Genomic DNA, 17,662 nt, shown 5'->3' with positions numbered 1-17,662 from the left:
CACAGCCGTCCACGTGTCCAGATCAACGAATCAGATGCAATTTTAAAAAAATGACGCGGTGGCATTTTCGTAAATAACTGGAACTTTGGTGCACCTAGTTTCACTTACAAGTGCACCTAGTTTCACTTAAAAGTGCACCTAGTTTCACTTACAAGTGCACCTATTTTCGCATCTATTTTCACTTACAAGTGCAAGTAATTTACCTTATTAATATTCATGCACCTATTTTCGCAAATACTTTCACTCACAAATGCAAGTAATTTTACCTTGTTAATATTCATGCACCTGGGTGCAACCTAGGTGCACCTAGTTATAACATAGGTTGCACCTAGTTATAACATTAGGTGCACCTAGTATTGATGCTCACTGTACCATTCACTTGCACCTGTAATACATTTTACTTGCATCTGCAATACATTTTATTTGCACTTGTGCAAGTAATTTACTTTGTTAACATTCATGCACCTGGTTGCAACCTATGTGCACCTAGTTATAGCAATAGGTGCACCTAGTTATAACATTAGGTGCACTTAGTATTGATGCTCATTGTACAATTTACTTGTACTTGTAATACATTTTACTTGCACGTGTGCACCTATTTTCACTTGCAGGTGCAAGTAATTTGCCTTGTTAACATTTATGCACCTGGGTGCACCTATGTGCACCTAGTTATAACATTACGTGCACCTAGTTATAACGTTATGTGCAACTACATTCCGGACACGTGGCGCTCTGTGATTCGTCCGCAGTTCTCTCCTGGGCGGCCAGTACGCACCTGAACGCGATCCTATATATATATATATATATATATACACACATATATATATAACCATGTGTGTATAAGGTATTGTTGGCATTCTAATATTAAAGTTATTCCCGTCTTCTCGATAGCTTAGGAATAGCTAATACCATGGGCTCCCTAGAAATGGTTATTCATATTGCAAATGGAATAGCTTTCTCCCATGAACTCCATTCACAAAAACAAAAGGTCTAGACAAATAATTGAATAGGTCTATTCTTAGAAATTTTATTATATTCCTAACATATTCAATGAACCAAACATGCTATAATTAATATCTATTCTCCATAATGCCAAATCCTAGTCTGGTTATGTTTTTCTTTGTAATAAGTATAACATTATCTTGGAGGTCTGTTAAATAATTCCTAGTTGCTACCTTGTCTAATCACTCGAAGATCATTGCATTATATGAGGCCTCACGAGAATGCATATGGTTGAGGTCATTGATACGTCATATCTATAACTCGTGTGGTATTGCGAGCAGAGACGATACCCCACTGTCCTGTATGAAGACAAGGTTGCATGTGTTGCATAGATGAGTAGTGAGTATGCTAAGGAAAACCTTACAAAACACATTGAACTAAGTTGTTTTATCCACATGAACTTTAGAGGAGTAGTAAACTTCTTTTTGAAAAAGTTCGCTATAGTGTCAATCTAGAAGATTTGTTCACTAAATCCTTGCCTACATCACACTTTTGAAAAATATGCTCATAAAATTGGGATGCGCAAGATTGGAAGGTTGTTGTCTTCAAGGGGAGCAACAACATATAAGCACACTTGAATGGACAGACCCTGAAGATTATGCCTGGAAGGCTTGTGGTTGTACTATTTTATTCTTAGTTAGGTTTTTTCTCACTAGATTTTTCTTAGGCTAAGGTTTTTAATAAGGCCGGTGTAACACGTGATTTCACATATATCGTGTACTATTTTTTCTACTAGATTTTTCCACTGGGTTTTTCTAGCGAGGTTTTTAACGAGGCTTGAGTATTGTAAGATAATGGATGGGTGGTTTATAAATATTTATTTTACATGTGGCTATTACCCCACTTTTCGCTACTTCTATGTTGTTTGTGTAGGATTATCTTTGGTGTATATATATACAAACAATAATTATTAATGAAAAGGCAATTCCTGCATTTTCAGTTTTCTCTTCACTTTACTTTTTCTCTTTTTCTCTCTGTATTGTTCTTGACGTACAACTACACTACACTAACATGATCTTGGAGAACTGAGTTAATGAATGCCGAATTTACAACAATTCCATTCATGACTTATTCCATGAATTAAACATGATGTAGTTAATATAAAAAATTATGAAATTTTAACTATTAATCCGTGTATATATTTACCCCCAAGTCCCGACCTTATAGAATAGATATGTGGTTAAAGGTGAAGTTAGATGGATGATGAACCGTGAATCAATCAAGAACAAGAAAATGAAATGAAACCCATATAACTAAATGAACACTCACGGGTCCTCTTTCCACGCTCCTCTCATTTTAGATACGAGTAGCTAGCTAGCCAATATCAATTCATCCCCATATTCATTTCTCCGGAGCAACAACAATGGCAAAGGGCATAACCCTGTCTATCTTCTTCCTCCTCTTCATCACATTCATCTCCTCCACAGACGCCCTTATCCACCACAGGATCCCAAGAAGCCAGCTCAAGAGGAGGCTTGTGAAGCCCTTATTAACAGCAGCAGCATTGCCTGCAATGCAGATGAAACCTTTTGTTCCCCAATATGATTGGATCCAACAAGACTTTCTCAGGGCTCACAACGATTTCAGGGCGAAGGTGGGATCCCCTCCCCTGCAATGGGACTCCACCCTGGCCAAGTTCGCCCACGATTGGGCGGTCCAACGAAAGAATGACTGCAACTATAGGATCCACTCCAGGAATGGCAAATATGGGGAAAACATTTTTTGGCAGCTCTACAGAGAGTCCACCCCCCGGGATGTGGTCCGGACCTGGTTCCAGGAGCAAAAGCATTTCGATCACAGGAGAAACGTCTGCGTTTGCAAGCCCGAGAGGGGCGGGTGTGAATGCGGACACTACACTAATCTCATATGGAAATCCACCAAGAAAGTTGGTTGCAGTACTTTTGTTTACTGCAACAATCAGAAAGGTGTCTATGTTGTCTGTTCCTATTATCCTAAGGGGAATATTATTGGTAAAAACCCCCTGGCCTGAATCCTTTCTAAGGATGTCAGAACCATTTGTTTTTGTGAATGTAATTTGAAAACAATATAATTGTCAAAAAGAAATCAAACCCATCTTTGTTCTTTGATTGCTAATCATTAATTAATCAACAAGGGTGACAATTGACATCAATCTACAAAAATAGCAACATAAGTCCTACATTGTTCATTTGGCAATCATACAACTTACAATGCCACCAAGATTTCGTAGAACGAACAATATTCGCCGAATTATGAAATTATGAATGGTTAATCAGAGGAAAAAACCTTTGTTTCGAGCTGATATGCTTTGGTGAAGAAAGACGGCCAAGAGAGGTAAGTCGAGAGAATGCTGCTGACGGTTGAAGCCCCGATAAGCATATTCATGACAACAATCTGAAGTTGAATGGCCTCCAACGGAGAAGCCCCTCCCATTATAAGCCCTGTCATTGCGCCCGGGAGGGATATAAGCCCGACTGTCTTTGCATTGTCCAGGACAGGAGACAGCGCTAAAACCAGCGCCCTCTTCACTTGCTGAACCGTCGCCTGCCTAGGCGTAGCGCCTAAAGCTAAAGCGGTTTCCACCTAGCATCAAGATTGATTAAACCAGAAAACGAAATTTCAGAACCAGAAATCAAACAAAATTGAAACCTAAAGATACAAATGTCCTGTTTGGTAGAGTTTATAGTTTATTTTAAGCTACAAATAAGCTATAACCTCTGTTTGGTATAACATAAAGGGCCAAAATAAGCTATTAGCTACTAGATATGCCAAACAGAGCCAAAACGAGTGCAGGTTTAAATACCAAGGCCATTTGGATTTTGATGTCATCTCGAAGCTTTTTCATTGTAACACCCGTGACAGTCATGGCATTCCCAACCATCATCCCTGCAACCGGGATTATGTACCGGGGAGTGAAAGGGAAGACGTTCAAGATCACCAACAAAAACATTGTCATGGCGGTTCCAGCCAAGATGGACACCCCGGCAATATACTTTCCTCGCGGCACATGCTTCGCTCGTTGACCTGCTGTATATCCAGCCACTGATACCTGCACAACAACAAATTAAAACAATATAACACTATGCCCCCAATTATTCAATGCCTTGTTGGTTCTTAATCATAGAGCCTAAACAATTTAGCTCTGACGTTCATAAATTAATCCAAGTAAACGGGGTGACATAATAATCTATCATTTGTCTTAATCATTTAGTCAATACTTCTTAAACTACCATCTATTTCTCAATGGCTTTAATTGGTCATGATTTAAACTATGTTATATTTCTCAATAACTTCTAGTGACAAGTCATCCATAACTGCTCGAGCATAGAAGATTTAGTACGGAAGTACCAGCAAGTTCTAAAAAAACATAAACATGATTTTCAAGAACATAAAAAAAAAAAAAACATATATTTAGTAAGGTCAACGTCGGAGGTAGATGCAGGAAAAGGAGAAAACCATAAACATAAAGCAGACTAGCAGAGGAATGAAGAATCTGGCCGGTATTCTGACAAAAAATAACATGATTATCAAGAACATAAGGCCAAGAGAGCTTATAATCCACCAAGAATGCTGAAACTTACAAGCAAACAAGTATAGAATCACAAATGACTGTAATCATTGTATCAAAGAGGAGGGAGAAAACCAGTCACTGAATTATAAGTTTGACTTTCATTCAAAGTGACTAATTAACTTTCTTAGTTTGAACCAATCAGCTATGAGCAATTTAAACTTGTGATCGAACTAGGGTTTATTACAAGATCATTAGAATTACAAGACAATTTTTACCTAGTGTACATTCTTGGATAATGACTGCTATTTGAGCTAATCAGTCATGAGTAACCTAGATTAGCTAATTTAGGTGTCACAATGACGATGTTTATTCAGTGCACACTACGGGTTTCCTTCTTAAAGTAAAAAGGAAGCAAATTTATCTTTAAAAAAAGTTGTTTTTTTTTTATTGTTGAAGATGGAAGTGGAAAGTGTACCATGAAAAGATAAGCAAGAAGTATCCAAAGAACGTTGTCCTGGGTGAAAATGAACTGAAGAACAAAGCCAATGATTGAGAGCTGAAGAAAAGCCCTGAAAATAGAATACGCCATTTCTCGTTCCAGCCCCAATCTCTGCAAGTAGGACAAGGCCACCGCCATGGCCACCACCGCCAGCGCCGCCACCGGCTTCATCATACCCTTCAAGAACTCCTTCAACCACTCCCAATCCCAATCCATCGCCTCCAATAATCTCAGTTCCAGAACTAGGAATTATGTATGAACTCAAGAGAATAAGAATTCAGAAGCCTAAGGGATGATGAATAATTCAAGAAAGAGTGTAAGAATGAAAATGGTTTAGCCTAGAGAAGAAGTGTGAGAGTGTAGTGGGTACATATACATGCGCGCTATAGGAGGTCTTAATCTTTTCTCCGATCCCTTTTTGTTTGTTTGTTTTTTTTTTTTTTGTTTTTTAAATATTCAGAAAAGACCTTCCCCTGATGAGAATTGGCATTTGAGAGATATGTAAGAATTTCCAAGGCTGGGAGAATTTAAGGTGGGGTAAGGTGTAAGGATATCGTGGCAAATTGGTACAAAGGGGAGAGAATATATCTAAAATGATAAAATGGCAGTAAACAAAAAAGAAAGCAATAAGACGTACGTACGTCCACATACGGGATTACGACTTACGAGATGGGGCCATTCGCCTATCTTTTGGCCATGGATTCTCTATCAATTCCCTTTTTATTGGACTATTCCTTCCTCCTTTTGTGAGGTTTTTTTCATAGTAAAATTGACTCTATTACAGTTTAATATTTTTGAGTTAATGTTTTTATTAGGGTTTGAACTTGTGACACTTCATTTGGGAAGATCATAGTTATGACGATAAGAATTGAATGTATCGTATTCAATGAGATAGTTGAAGGATACAGATTACATGATATATATAACAAGAGAATCTCAGGGAGACTAGAAATAAGAGAATCACAGGAATTAACAAAGCGGTTACAAAAGTTCATTCTTAAAATTAAAATTAATTCAAAATTAATAGTTATGGATCAAAATTAATGCATTTTAAAATGGTACACAGAAAGATTAAACCTTTTTTTTTTTTTTGAAAAGAAAGGTGAAACCTAAAAAGCACATTTCAAAAGTATGTATCGTCGATAAAGAACGTAACGGTACTTACTGCATGGTAAAACACCAAAGGGTTCTTACCATTACAACACCAAATGGTGTTTAATTACAAAGCACCGGAGAGGTGCTTAATTATAAAGCTCGAGAGAGGTGCTTATTTGCAGCACAAGCACCGGAAGGTGCTTAACAAACCCCGTACGACTTCTCCATTTTTCAATCTTAAATACGTTTATTTTGAGAATCATTTTATCATTCACACATTATTCATTTTGAGTGAACAATATATCAATCTCTTTGTGTCATTTATAAAAACTCAAATTCAAATTGACCGACCCTTCTTAGAAGTGAACCCCATATATATTTGTATCACAAACCGATCACTTAAATGCAATTCTTACTAAAAATTTCCAACACTTTTGTCTTTCTCATAGCTTATTTTTAGTGTTTACAAAATAAAGATGTTGAATTGTATAGCATAGAAACTCTCTCGCACAGGGCTGCAAATCAAATTCCAAAATGTCTAAAAGATATTTTCACAACACAGTAAATAGAAATCTTGAAGTACATTTCTTCTGGAAACCATAAAATACAAATTATATTTTATTCCTTATCTATTTAATTTCTAAATTAGAATATTTATTTCTCAAAATACATTCCTTTAATCAAACATGCAATAAAAGTAGTTAAATATATACTTGGATACGATCATATGAATGAATAATTAAACACGAAAAGATCATTCCTCCCCCAGACACCATGATTCGCAATACTAAATAAGTATTGGGATTTAATTATATTATTGATTTTTTGGGGGTGTATTTTATTCCTAACATATTAGTTATTGGAATTAAATAATAGATCCAGGTCAGAAAACTTGCATTCTGCATTTTGATAATTGCTTCTAATTTGTCGCAGACATAGAGTTTGTGCAAGAACATGACCGATGGGTCCCATGTGAAAAAACTTGTACAAGTAGTAATCGTACAAAATGGACAGTTAACTGAAGCTGCAAACCTACAATTAAATATACTCCATCTATATTGGTTGCTTTATTTATGTTTAACGTAAATTTCAAGAAAGTAAATAAACAAATTCTTACCAAATACTTATTTTAATTATTTGATCAAATTAAATAAAAAAAAGTTGAAGAAATAAGTCAAAATTTTATTGATAAAGTATTTCTAATTTGAAGTGAAATGAAGTGGTGAAACCCCGATTGGCTAATGCCTACTCACGCCCACCTAGTGAAAAGTTAAAGAGCAATATTTTTTTTTGAAAAAAAATGAACAATATATATAAAATTAGGATAAAAAATGGAGGAAAAATTAAAAAAGAAAAAATAAAGAACAATATATATAAATTTAGGATGACGAAAAATAGTCGTGCTACAATGATACTATAAGAAAAATTAATGTTCATAAATTTAAGTCTGCTCCACACCAAAAGCCAATGATTGAATCATTAACCTTTGAGTAAGGATGAAATGGTCCCTTTGACTCAACCACACCATCCAGGTTCATTTATAAATCTATAATAAAAAATAGGATCACACTTGTGTGAAACCGTCTCATAGATCCTTATTCGTGAGATGAGTCGGGTCGGGTCGAAGCACCATGCAAATGTCATACTTATATGTGCAAATGTCATACGTATATGCTCAAATATAATACTAATCAAGAATACAAATTTTGTTACTTATAAGAGAAAAAGTATTACATTTTTCATAATAAGTAATGTTGACACTTGTCCCTTACTTATAAGGGAAAATATAATACTTTTGAGGGAAAATATAACATTTTTTAATCGAAATGTAAAAGTATTGTATTTTCTCTTAAAAGTATTACATTTATCCATATAAGTAACAAAAATTTTATTCCCGATTAGCATTATATTTGAGCATATAAGTATGACATTTGTGCGTATAACTGTATAAGTATTACATTTTTATCTTGAACTGACCTGTCTCACGGTGAGACGATCTCACACAAGTTTTTACCTAAAAAATAAAATTAACTCTAGTTAAATATAAAATGAGTATGGTGGGTGGGGGTGAGGAAAAAAATTAGGGAATAGTACAAAGGTGTAGTATCACAGCACTAGATAAGGCCTGGCTAGTTATAAGCTGGGGTGGTTTTCATTACTTGATAAGCATTCAAATATACCTACACCTACACTCAATCAATGCACTCAAATACGTGCACAAGAATCATGTGGGGACGTCGACTTTTTGTGCGCCATGAGCCCATGACATGACATATGCCGAAAGTGGGTCCCATTGTAGACTGGTACGGATCGTATGTGCTACAAATATACGGACTTCCTGTCCTCCAGTGGGCCCAGTGTTGAGATATAACCGAATTCAACTAACAACTTTCCATAGATTGGTCTAAAGGTACCATTTCCGATTAGGCCCGAAAGGAGTCGGCCCAAAACTATGACAACGGCAAATTATACTCTGCACCACGGTGCACATAGCAATGTGCACCACGTACCTAAACGACGTCGTTTTGAGCATTGTAAACTAATCGTCCATTTTTTTTAAAAATCACGTTTCCCGTTTCGGCCGGTCTCTGTATTCATGTTAATATTCTGTGTATTCCAGGCAATCATTCTGTGTATTCTAGGCAACCGTTCTGTGTATTCTAGGCAAAAGTTATGTATATTCATGTTAGTAACACATGTTGTGATTTCATGTTAGTAACACTGTTGTGATGTGTTTGTGCATTCGAATGTTTAGGAGGATGAGTTCTGTGTATTTTGTGTAAATATTCTGTGTATTCATGTTATTAATACAGGTTGTGATGTGTTTGTGCATTCGAATGTTAGGAGGATGAGTTCTGTGTATTTTGTGTCAATATTCTGTGTATTCTGGGTAAACATTCTGTGTATTCTAGGCAAACGTTCTGTGTATTCTATATAATAATTATGTGTATTATAGATAATGAATTCCCTGGAGTCATTCGTGTCTGCGTCTGCGTCTGCGTCCACTAACATCTGTGTATTTTGTGTCAATATTCTGTGTATTCTGGGCAAACATTCTGTGTATTCTAGGCAAACATTCTGTGTATTATAGATAATGATTATGTGTATTATAGATAATGAATTCCCTGAGTCATTCGCATCCGCGTCCATTAACACCGAAACGACGTCGTTTTACATACGTGGTGTACATTGCTATGTGCACCGTGGTGCAGGGTATAACGATTGTATAACATCGATTCAACGAATGAACGATTCCCTAGCATCTAAATTGTTATGCCATCCATGGACCGAGTCCATGTTCACAATTTTAAAACTCTATATTTATAATTTTAGAATTCTATGTTCACAATTATAAAACTTTATATTTAATAACATAACACAATTTTTAAATTTATATAACAAAATTGTGAATATAGAGTTCAAAAATTGTGAATATTAAGTAATGTAATTTTGTATATTGAGATTTAAAATTGTGAATATAAAGTTCTTTTTTTTTTTTTTGAAAATAAAAAAGCTAATTCATTAATCATAGGCTGAAACGTTTACAATAAAGATCGATGAAATGGTCAAACATTCCTTACACTCAGACATAGAAACAACTTCCCTAACAATGCTATAGAAAACTTGATTCGCAGACTGTTTTACAAATTTGAAGCTGAATTCTTTGGATGAACTTAAAGCTTCTTTAATGATTTGGTCAAATGTACGCAAGACTAACACTGGTTGAATAGTCTTGCACACCACCTAAGTATCTATTTTCATTCTTCTATCCATTGACAATATCTCCATCAGGTTGAACTGCATATCATAGTTCAGAGGAGTCTCTTTTTCATTGTCATGTTTGTCGCCCAGGATGAGATTCACATATGTCATGACTAGTTTTATCGTTTCTCGCTTTATGAAAAAGAACTCGCCAAAGTAAACGAGAGGAAGAAACTCGTCAAAACAACGAGAGGAAAAACACATAAATTGCAAACAAAATTAAAATAGTAAATCAACGCAAATGAAAACAACAATGCGAAAATAAGAGAGAAACGACCGGTAGCAGTGGAGATGGAGGAAAAACGGTGAAAACAGAGAAGACAACGAAGGGCGGACGCTGTCTGAGGTGGAGATGGCAGCCGGGGAAGACGATGGGACGTCGCCTCCGATGCGCTTGCTTCACGGAGGCAGAGGCCGCGTTGATAACCAGAGACAAGAGAGATTAGAGAAACCCTAGTTAATTGTGAATATAAAGTTCTAAAATTGTGAACATATAGTTTTTTAATTGTGAACATGGACCTGGGTCCACCTTTTACATTACTCAATATTCACAATTTTAGACCACGGTTCAAAAACAAAAAATGACGTAGTTTTACTTAGTTTCATTTTTTCAGGCGCCCAGCGCAACAATAACTCATAGGGTGTGTTTGGTTAGTGGGTTTAGACATAAGTTATGGGTATCAAAGTGATTGTTATTGTTTGGTTTATAGGTTTTAGAATACTACTATGGGTTTGGATCGGAATACCTCATTAATTAGAAAATCCATACCCTAATGAAATAAGGATTTCATTGCCCTTCCTACTTTCTTCCCCAACTATTAATAATCATTCACATTCCACCCTACTACCAAACATGCAAAATACTTTCACCAAAACTCATTACCATTACCAAGTATTTGATACCCATACCGATTCCGATTCCCATGTGCGAACCAAACACACCCATAATGTGCATTATTCTAAAACATAATGTACATTATTCTAAAGCATAATGCACATTATTTTAAAACATAATGTACATTATATTAACTCAGATGTTTCATTATTCTAACACGTAATGTATATTATTTTAACACATAATGTACATTATCCTAACACGTAATGTACATTATTTTAGAACATAATGTACATTATTCTAACACATAATGTACATTATTTTAATCTTAATATTCACGACGATATTTTGGACCATGGTCTACACAATAATTTGCCCTTTTTAAGAATACTAGTTATCACAAGCGCTTTGCACGATTAGACCATGCCCAATGTGTATTTTTAAATTAATGTTTCTTAATTGGTTAAAGTGTTCATATAATTAGAATGAGAAAAATGCTTAAATCTGTAATACATACTACAAATTTTGCAGTTCAAATGATAGTAGGGCAGTGTGGATGTGGCACTGAAAGTGTAGAAATACGGAACACTCTTCACATTGTTTCATTTTCCAATTGGAACGGTGCACAAGGAAACTTAAAAGACCATGAGGTTAACCCAATGTATAGGCACATATAGGATATAGCCACCGTGAATTTTTGTGGCACCGAGTAGGATATTCAATAAGTTTTATGTTTTTGCTAAACAACATCCATCTTTTATTATATCCTCGATGATTACGATAAAAAATAAATAATGCATGTTCAAAAGAAATTAACGGAGCCGTACAAAAGAAGCAACAAGGTCACTCCTCCTCAGTATTGAGTTATCATGTGCGTTATCCACACATGGTTAAAAGTCGTAATAATATCGACTATGGAAATACATGGATTAGCAAAACACACAAGTCACTTGGGGTGTGTTTGGAAAGTAGGAAATTGACTTCTGAAAAATATTTTTTAAAAAATGAGTCATTTTTTAGAAAATAGTTTCATTTTCGGTGTTTGGTTGCATTATGAAAAACTGTCTTTGTGTGTTTAATTCATTTTCTGAAAAATAAATTAAATTCTATAATTTTACATTTTAATTATTTTTTAAAATATAAAATAATAATAATAATAATAATATATAAAATAATAATATTTCTTTTAAAAAGTAACATATGTGGTCATTTTGGCCAAAAAATTGTTGAAGCCAAGTCCAGAAAATGACTTCCGAAAAAAAAAATTCGAAAGTCATTTTTTGGAAAAATGACCTCATTTTCCTTGGTCAACGGAAATAAATTGCTGTTGATTCAATTTCCGTTGACTGCATTTTCCAGACACTGCCAAACACCAAAAACCCAGAAAATGATTTTCCAGAACTCATTTTCCGGGCTACCAAACACACCCTAGTCCTCACCTTGAAAATATGCCAAAGACCTTGTGGTCAAGTGGCATCCGGTGTCCCATTTAACACTCCCACATGGATGATGGGAGTGGGTTCGAGCCTCAGTGGAGGCAACTGTTGACTCAAACGTGGGTGGACCCCGGACCGTTAAACAGACGGGGAGAAAGAAGACCCTCTAAATTTACCACAAAAAAAAAGGACCAAAAAAAAGGATTTACCAAAAAAAAAAAAGGTTGAGAAAGAACGTGGATTTACCAAAAAAAAAAAAGGTTGAGAAAGAACGTGGGTGGACCCCGGACCGTTAAACGGACGGAGAACGGAGAGAAAGAAGACCCTGTAAATTTACCAAAACGGAGAGAAGAAAGTAACTATGAATAGATACTACATTGTAACAGAGTCAGCAGTACTCAAAAAAAAAAGGAAATACAGGCAGTCGAGTCTATGACGCTTGGCAGAAAAATGGCATGGTGGCAGTGCTTCAATCATCAAATTAAGCATCTCATCAAGCCTCCTTGAAGTAAACTCGTCAGATTGTTGTTCATAGAGATCCAGTGAGTTTATTATTCCAAACAAAAGTTCCACATTATTTTATTAAGAAATAGCTCAAACACATTATATTGAAAATTATTGTGAGAGCTATTTTCTCTCAACAATGTTTTTGTGCCTAAAAAAATAAAAAAAAAACACAAATCATGCATTAATTATTCACAAGCGTTCATTAATTATATGCAAATCAGAAAATAGCACATTAGCACACTTATGCTTTTAACTAACCTAAAAATTAAATTTGAACTTCAATTTCAAAAACCTAATGGAGGAAAATTTACCAGTACAAAAAGGCGGAGGAAGTTTTTGGGCTGGAAAATTGAAGCGTCTCGATGAAAGAAAACCCCAATTGGACTGAGCAAACAACAAATCGACACTCATAGTTCACATGAACATCAAGAAAACCCACATTTACATGGGATTGTGATGAAGAAAAGCCTTAAATAAAACAAGAAAATAAACGGAAATAAGTCATAAGGGAATCCTACATGGATGAAAAGGAGTGTTCTTGGAGAGATCTGGCGTACAAATCTTCTATACAATTCTTGAACTTTAGGTAAAAAGATGGTATTCTTCTTCAATGGTAAGTACTGCACAGTGTATCTATATTAATATTAAAGATGGTAGTCTTCTTCTACATTCATCTTTTATTTTATAGCTAATTTCCTATTGGACGGAGCCGCACAAATTTTTTTTTTTGTAGTACTACTGACTCTGTTACAATGTAGTATCTGTTCATAACTACTTTCTTACAATGTAGTATCTGTTCATAACTACTTTCTCAACCTACTGGAGCACAAAGAGTCAATAAAGGTTAGTTATGAGAGAAGTTATTAATGATTAAGGGTAGGATAGGAAAACCATTTTAAAATATTTAAATAGAAATAATATCAATCATTCATTTGAATAAATAATTACACATAACATTTTTTTTCGTGCTTAACATATTTGGCTCTTATTAAGTTTGTACATGTAAATTGTTGGGGATTTGCTGGGCTTTATTTGTATAAAAAATTAGCCTTGTCTAGGTCAATGCATAATCATGATTTTTAGTCAATGCATAATCATGTTCAAAAATCAAATTCATTACACAACATCTTTGCAACACTCTAGTATTAATTCACGGAATATTACTACATACAATGACTTATTAATTCGGACCATTCAAATTAATTAATTAATTCCATCATGGACGATTGTGGATGGTTTTGCAGTGAGCAATTGCTGCCTCAATGGGACCATCAATGTCTGAAGTGAAACTGCAGCTTCTCTTGTGGAAGTTTAGCTCATCATGAAAATCCCTTGAACTGAAGGAAATGGATGAGAAGGAGGAGGAGGAGAAAGATGAAGATGAAGAGGAAAAGGAACGCCCTTTGAATTCTGCAGATGAGAATGAGAGTGATGGCCTTCTGTGATAACTCCTCATCACCACTTTATCCTTAATCCCCACCCTGTTAATTGGATTGTAGTCCGGAGCCATTGCAGAAGAAACATCTATACAGGCAGACTTTCTGAAAAATGATCTGAGACTACAGACCCTTGAACCCTTTCCCCTGTTACCGATCAACGATTTCTTAAACAGTCTGAGCTTACTGATGAGCCAAGAATGTTTCTTCTCTTGATGCTTAATAATGGAAGTGCTCAAACAAGTGGACCTTTTAAAGTTTTCAGCAGGGGTGAGTGAAAAGCTGAGTCTGAATGGCTCTACTGGAGTACCACTAGTACTGTTTTCCCAAGGATTAGAGCTTGCAAATTCCATAATGATGAACTCATCATCATCATCATCTTCCTCAACAATGGAGTGGTGATCTCCTATTGGGGTGGTTTTGAGGAGGTTTTGGACGGTTTGAAGCCGCGGAGGGAGGAGAAGAGGGAGGAGTTTCCCTTTGTAGAAGAGATCATCTGCTGGGAGCATAGTGAGCTCTTTGTTGTCATTGAAAGAAGAAGTCATATGGAACTCAAAGTCTGTGCTTTGTGGAGAAAAAGAGTTCACTTCTATATCTATGTACTCATCATCCTCTGCTGCACTAATATGATATGGAGGGGAATGATTATTTCTGGCCATCCCATTTGAAGTCTGACCAGAAAAATGAAAATTTCTCTGCATGGAGATGTTTGTGGGGAGAAATAATGGCCTCTGCATGGTGATCATGCTGTTTATGGGGAGAAATGGCTTTTGCATGTACATATTCATGGGGAGAAGTGACTTCTGCATGCAGCTGCTGATGTATATGTTTATGGGGTTGAAAGCTGAATATATAATCAATAATGTTGTTTTGAGGAGAAAAAGAGCAACCTTTTATCGATGCAAAAGTTACATATTAATGGCAACGGGGGCGTAGTTCAATGGTCCAAGAGTCACCTGAAAGTCTTGCTCCAGTAAAAAATTATTGATCAGAGGTGATGAAGACTCATTGTAGAGTGTAAAAGCAGGGGTGGAAACTAAGGGCGGCTGGGCTGATTGTAAACTCCTTGTGCACGGAGTGTATACTCAGGGTTGGAAATTGAGGACGGAACTAATTGGATGACTTAGGATTTTCCACTTTGTACTCCTTTGCCGGCTAGGATTGCAAGACAAGGTTAACCCAGTACACCACCGGCGATTAACTTGAAAGTTGAAGGATCTCATCAATTGATTAAAATTTGAATTGAAAATTGAAGGTCCACTGTTAACTTAAAAATTTAGGAGGGTAAAACCACTATATTCAAATGACCCAAATGGCATTAACTTTCTTTATATAGAAATGATGAACACGTTTAATATGTTTTTTTTTTCTTTCTGCTAAATAAAGTAACATCGTCTTTATATTTATAGAGTGCACAATTAACATGCCCCACAATGTTTCTAAAAGTTAACAAAAGGCCAATGCAAGTTAGTAAAGCTTAATTAGCTTCAAGAAGTGTAAGGAATATACTTGGAAAAATCTTACAATGCTGAAATTAGATTAGTACAAATTAAAAGCAAATTCAATCATGCAAAAGCGAGCATGACCCTCTCCCAGCCCCACTGTTTTCCATCAAGCTTCTCATGTTATTCTTTTCAAGATATTTTGATACGAAAGTGTACATAGATGTAGCACCAATATAACTCGATCTGATCTTAATTCATATGAGTTAGTTAAGATAAATTGATGCTCCCACCCTACTCTTTTCCAACAACTTTCTCATGTTATTGTTGTCAAGATATTTTGATATGAAAGTCTACATATATATCCACCACCAATATAACTCTCAGTTCATATGAGTTGGTTAAGATACATTGAATTTATCAATTAAGGATGGTTCTAGAAGATATTTAGCTAATGACTTTGTGATTTAGTAGCACGAGTGACTTTTCCATATGTCATGGGTTTGAGTCCAATGGTGCAGTATTGACTTTTTGTACTTCAGTAGGTAAAAAAAAAATATTTAATGCATGTGGTGTTGATTATTATGTGTATTTTATGGATAGATTATTAAGTGAAGATTTCTAATGCCTAGCTAGTGTAGGTCAATCTCTAGATCAGAAAAAAAAAATATTTATTATTATTATTATTATTATTATTATTATTATTATTATTATTATTATTATTATTATTATTATTATTATTATTATTATTCATACAATGAAACAGAAAAATTATATAAACCTAAGTCATAACAAGTCAAGAAAATCCACAAAAAGTAGAGGCTTTAAGCCGTGGAATTGAATATGGGAACTAATTAAATGCATACATCCATGCATGTCATTATAAATTAAAAATAATATGCAAGTTTAAAATTATATTTTTTGTGTGGCTACATTTAAAAGAATCAAGATTAAAACAGTGATCTCTTATATAGAATGAAAGATTAATACTTATAATACTAGCATTCTACCAAACTATAATATAAAATTATATGGAGAAGTTTTATATTATATACACTTTAAATAGACTAAATTATCACATTTAAGGTTTTTCTGCTAAATAATTCATACTCCTTTGTTCTATTTATCCAACTTACTATTCATTAATAATCAAACTAACTCTTTTTTCTTTGTTTATTTTCTTTATTATTTTTTACTTATTTTTAAATTTTATTTTTTGTGTTTAATAGTATTTTTAGTGTAATTTCTAAATATATAAATGTTGTATATTAATATTATAAAAAATTAAATTAAAAATAATTTTAGTTAAGTCTCGTTAATTGAATCAAACATATAATAAAATGGAAGGTCGATTATTTATAGAGTTTACAACAGCCTCGTGCTAAGAGTATCCTTATCTGTGGTATGTTACTTTTCTTGGAAATATCATAATAAAATGAGAAAAAGTTTCCTAAAGTGCAAAAGGTATGTTACTTTTCTTGAAAATATCATACAATATATAATTGCAGAAGCACAACCCCACGCCCCTCGTTTTCAAAATGTTTTTCACTTTATGTTAACATCTCAATTAGAACTCAGTGCATAATGGCCAAACAGAAAGAGTGAACTTTTGCTAGAATTTTGTCAAGATATTTTTATATGAAGTTTTCAGAATGTTTTGAAAGGATGTCCGAAGAAGATCATGTATATATGTGTGTCTAATTAGAAGAGCAATCTAATACATACATACATACATATATATATATATATATATATATATATGTGTGTGTGTGTGTGTGTGAGAGAGACAAATACTGGTGTGTATGGCACTCGATTATGGTATAGGGTGGTCACATGCACATAGCGAATATGAGGTCAGACGTTCTCGAGCTTAAGTCGTGTATAGTAAAGTCCAAAAGTCCCTCCTTTAGACATATAATGCGCATTATATAGAAGTTTGGAAGGAACACATGCATGCCGAGCATCCGGCATGTTAGTATCGTGACTTCCATGTATCGGTTACAACAAGGGCAGTCCTAATGGTTCCACGTGCCTCCGGATTCCTGACATTCGCATAAAGGTGATATATGTGATCATATAATGCAATCGAGTTGTGCGTGCTTCGACTTTAGTAATTGGGTTCGGTGCTCAAGACAGTCTTCCTGACCAGATGTGATCG

General features: G+C 34.9%; 3 protein-coding genes across 3 annotated transcripts; 1 reads left to right on the top strand and 2 right to left on the bottom strand.

Moving 5' to 3' along the window:
• Positions 1-2,217: 2,217 nt before the first annotated feature.
• On the top strand, positions 2,218-3,096 carry LOC116028445 (pathogenesis-related protein PRB1-3). Its single transcript, XM_031270161.1, has one exon. The coding sequence runs from the start codon at positions 2,366-2,368 to the stop codon at positions 2,990-2,992; it is 627 nt and encodes a 208-aa protein (XP_031126021.1). The 5' UTR covers positions 2,218-2,365; the 3' UTR covers positions 2,993-3,096.
• Positions 3,065-5,380, bottom strand: LOC116028444 (protein ALUMINUM SENSITIVE 3). Its single transcript, XM_031270160.1, has 3 exons — positions 4,968-5,380; positions 3,785-4,030; positions 3,065-3,564 (listed from the first exon to the last, which is right to left on the bottom strand). Exons 1-3 carry the CDS (start codon positions 5,205-5,207, stop codon positions 3,250-3,252), a joined length of 801 nt encoding a protein of 266 aa, XP_031126020.1. The 5' UTR covers positions 5,208-5,380; the 3' UTR covers positions 3,065-3,249.
• An 8,462-nt stretch (positions 5,381-13,842) lies between these two features.
• On the bottom strand, positions 13,843-14,871 carry LOC116029549 (probable membrane-associated kinase regulator 4). The gene has a single exon (XM_031271597.1). It carries the CDS (start codon positions 14,869-14,871, stop codon positions 13,843-13,845), a length of 1,029 nt encoding a protein of 342 aa, XP_031127457.1.
• Between the last annotated feature and the right edge of the window lie 2,791 nt (positions 14,872-17,662).

This window comes from Ipomoea triloba, chromosome 9 (genome assembly GCF_003576645.1).
Source record: "Ipomoea triloba cultivar NCNSP0323 chromosome 9, ASM357664v1".
Lineage (NCBI taxonomy): Eukaryota > Viridiplantae > Streptophyta > Magnoliopsida > Solanales > Convolvulaceae > Ipomoea > Ipomoea triloba.
The sequence above is the reverse complement of the archived record's forward strand: the minus strand, read 5'-3'. Positions and strand labels throughout refer to the sequence as shown.

Excerpts from the sequence above, each read along its gene's own strand:
- LOC116028445 (XM_031270161.1), top strand. The coding sequence starts at position 2,366 with ATGGCAAAGGGCATAACCCTGTCTATCTTCTTCCTCCTCTTCATCACA.
- LOC116028444 (XM_031270160.1), bottom strand. The coding sequence starts at position 5,207 with ATGGATTGGGATTGGGAGTGGTTGAAGGAGTTCTTGAAGGGTATGATG. Across the intron at positions 4,031-4,967 it reads TTCTTGCTTATCTTTTCATG|GTATCAGTGGCTGGATATAC; the intron begins GTACACTTTCCA and ends GTTGTTGTGCAG. Across the intron at positions 3,565-3,784 it reads TCAAAATCCAAATGGCCTTG|GTGGAAACCGCTTTAGCTTT; the intron begins GTATTTAAACCT and ends TCTTGATGCTAG.
- LOC116029549 (XM_031271597.1), bottom strand. The coding sequence starts at position 14,871 with ATGCAGAAGTCACTTCTCCCCATGAATATGTACATGCAAAAGCCATTT.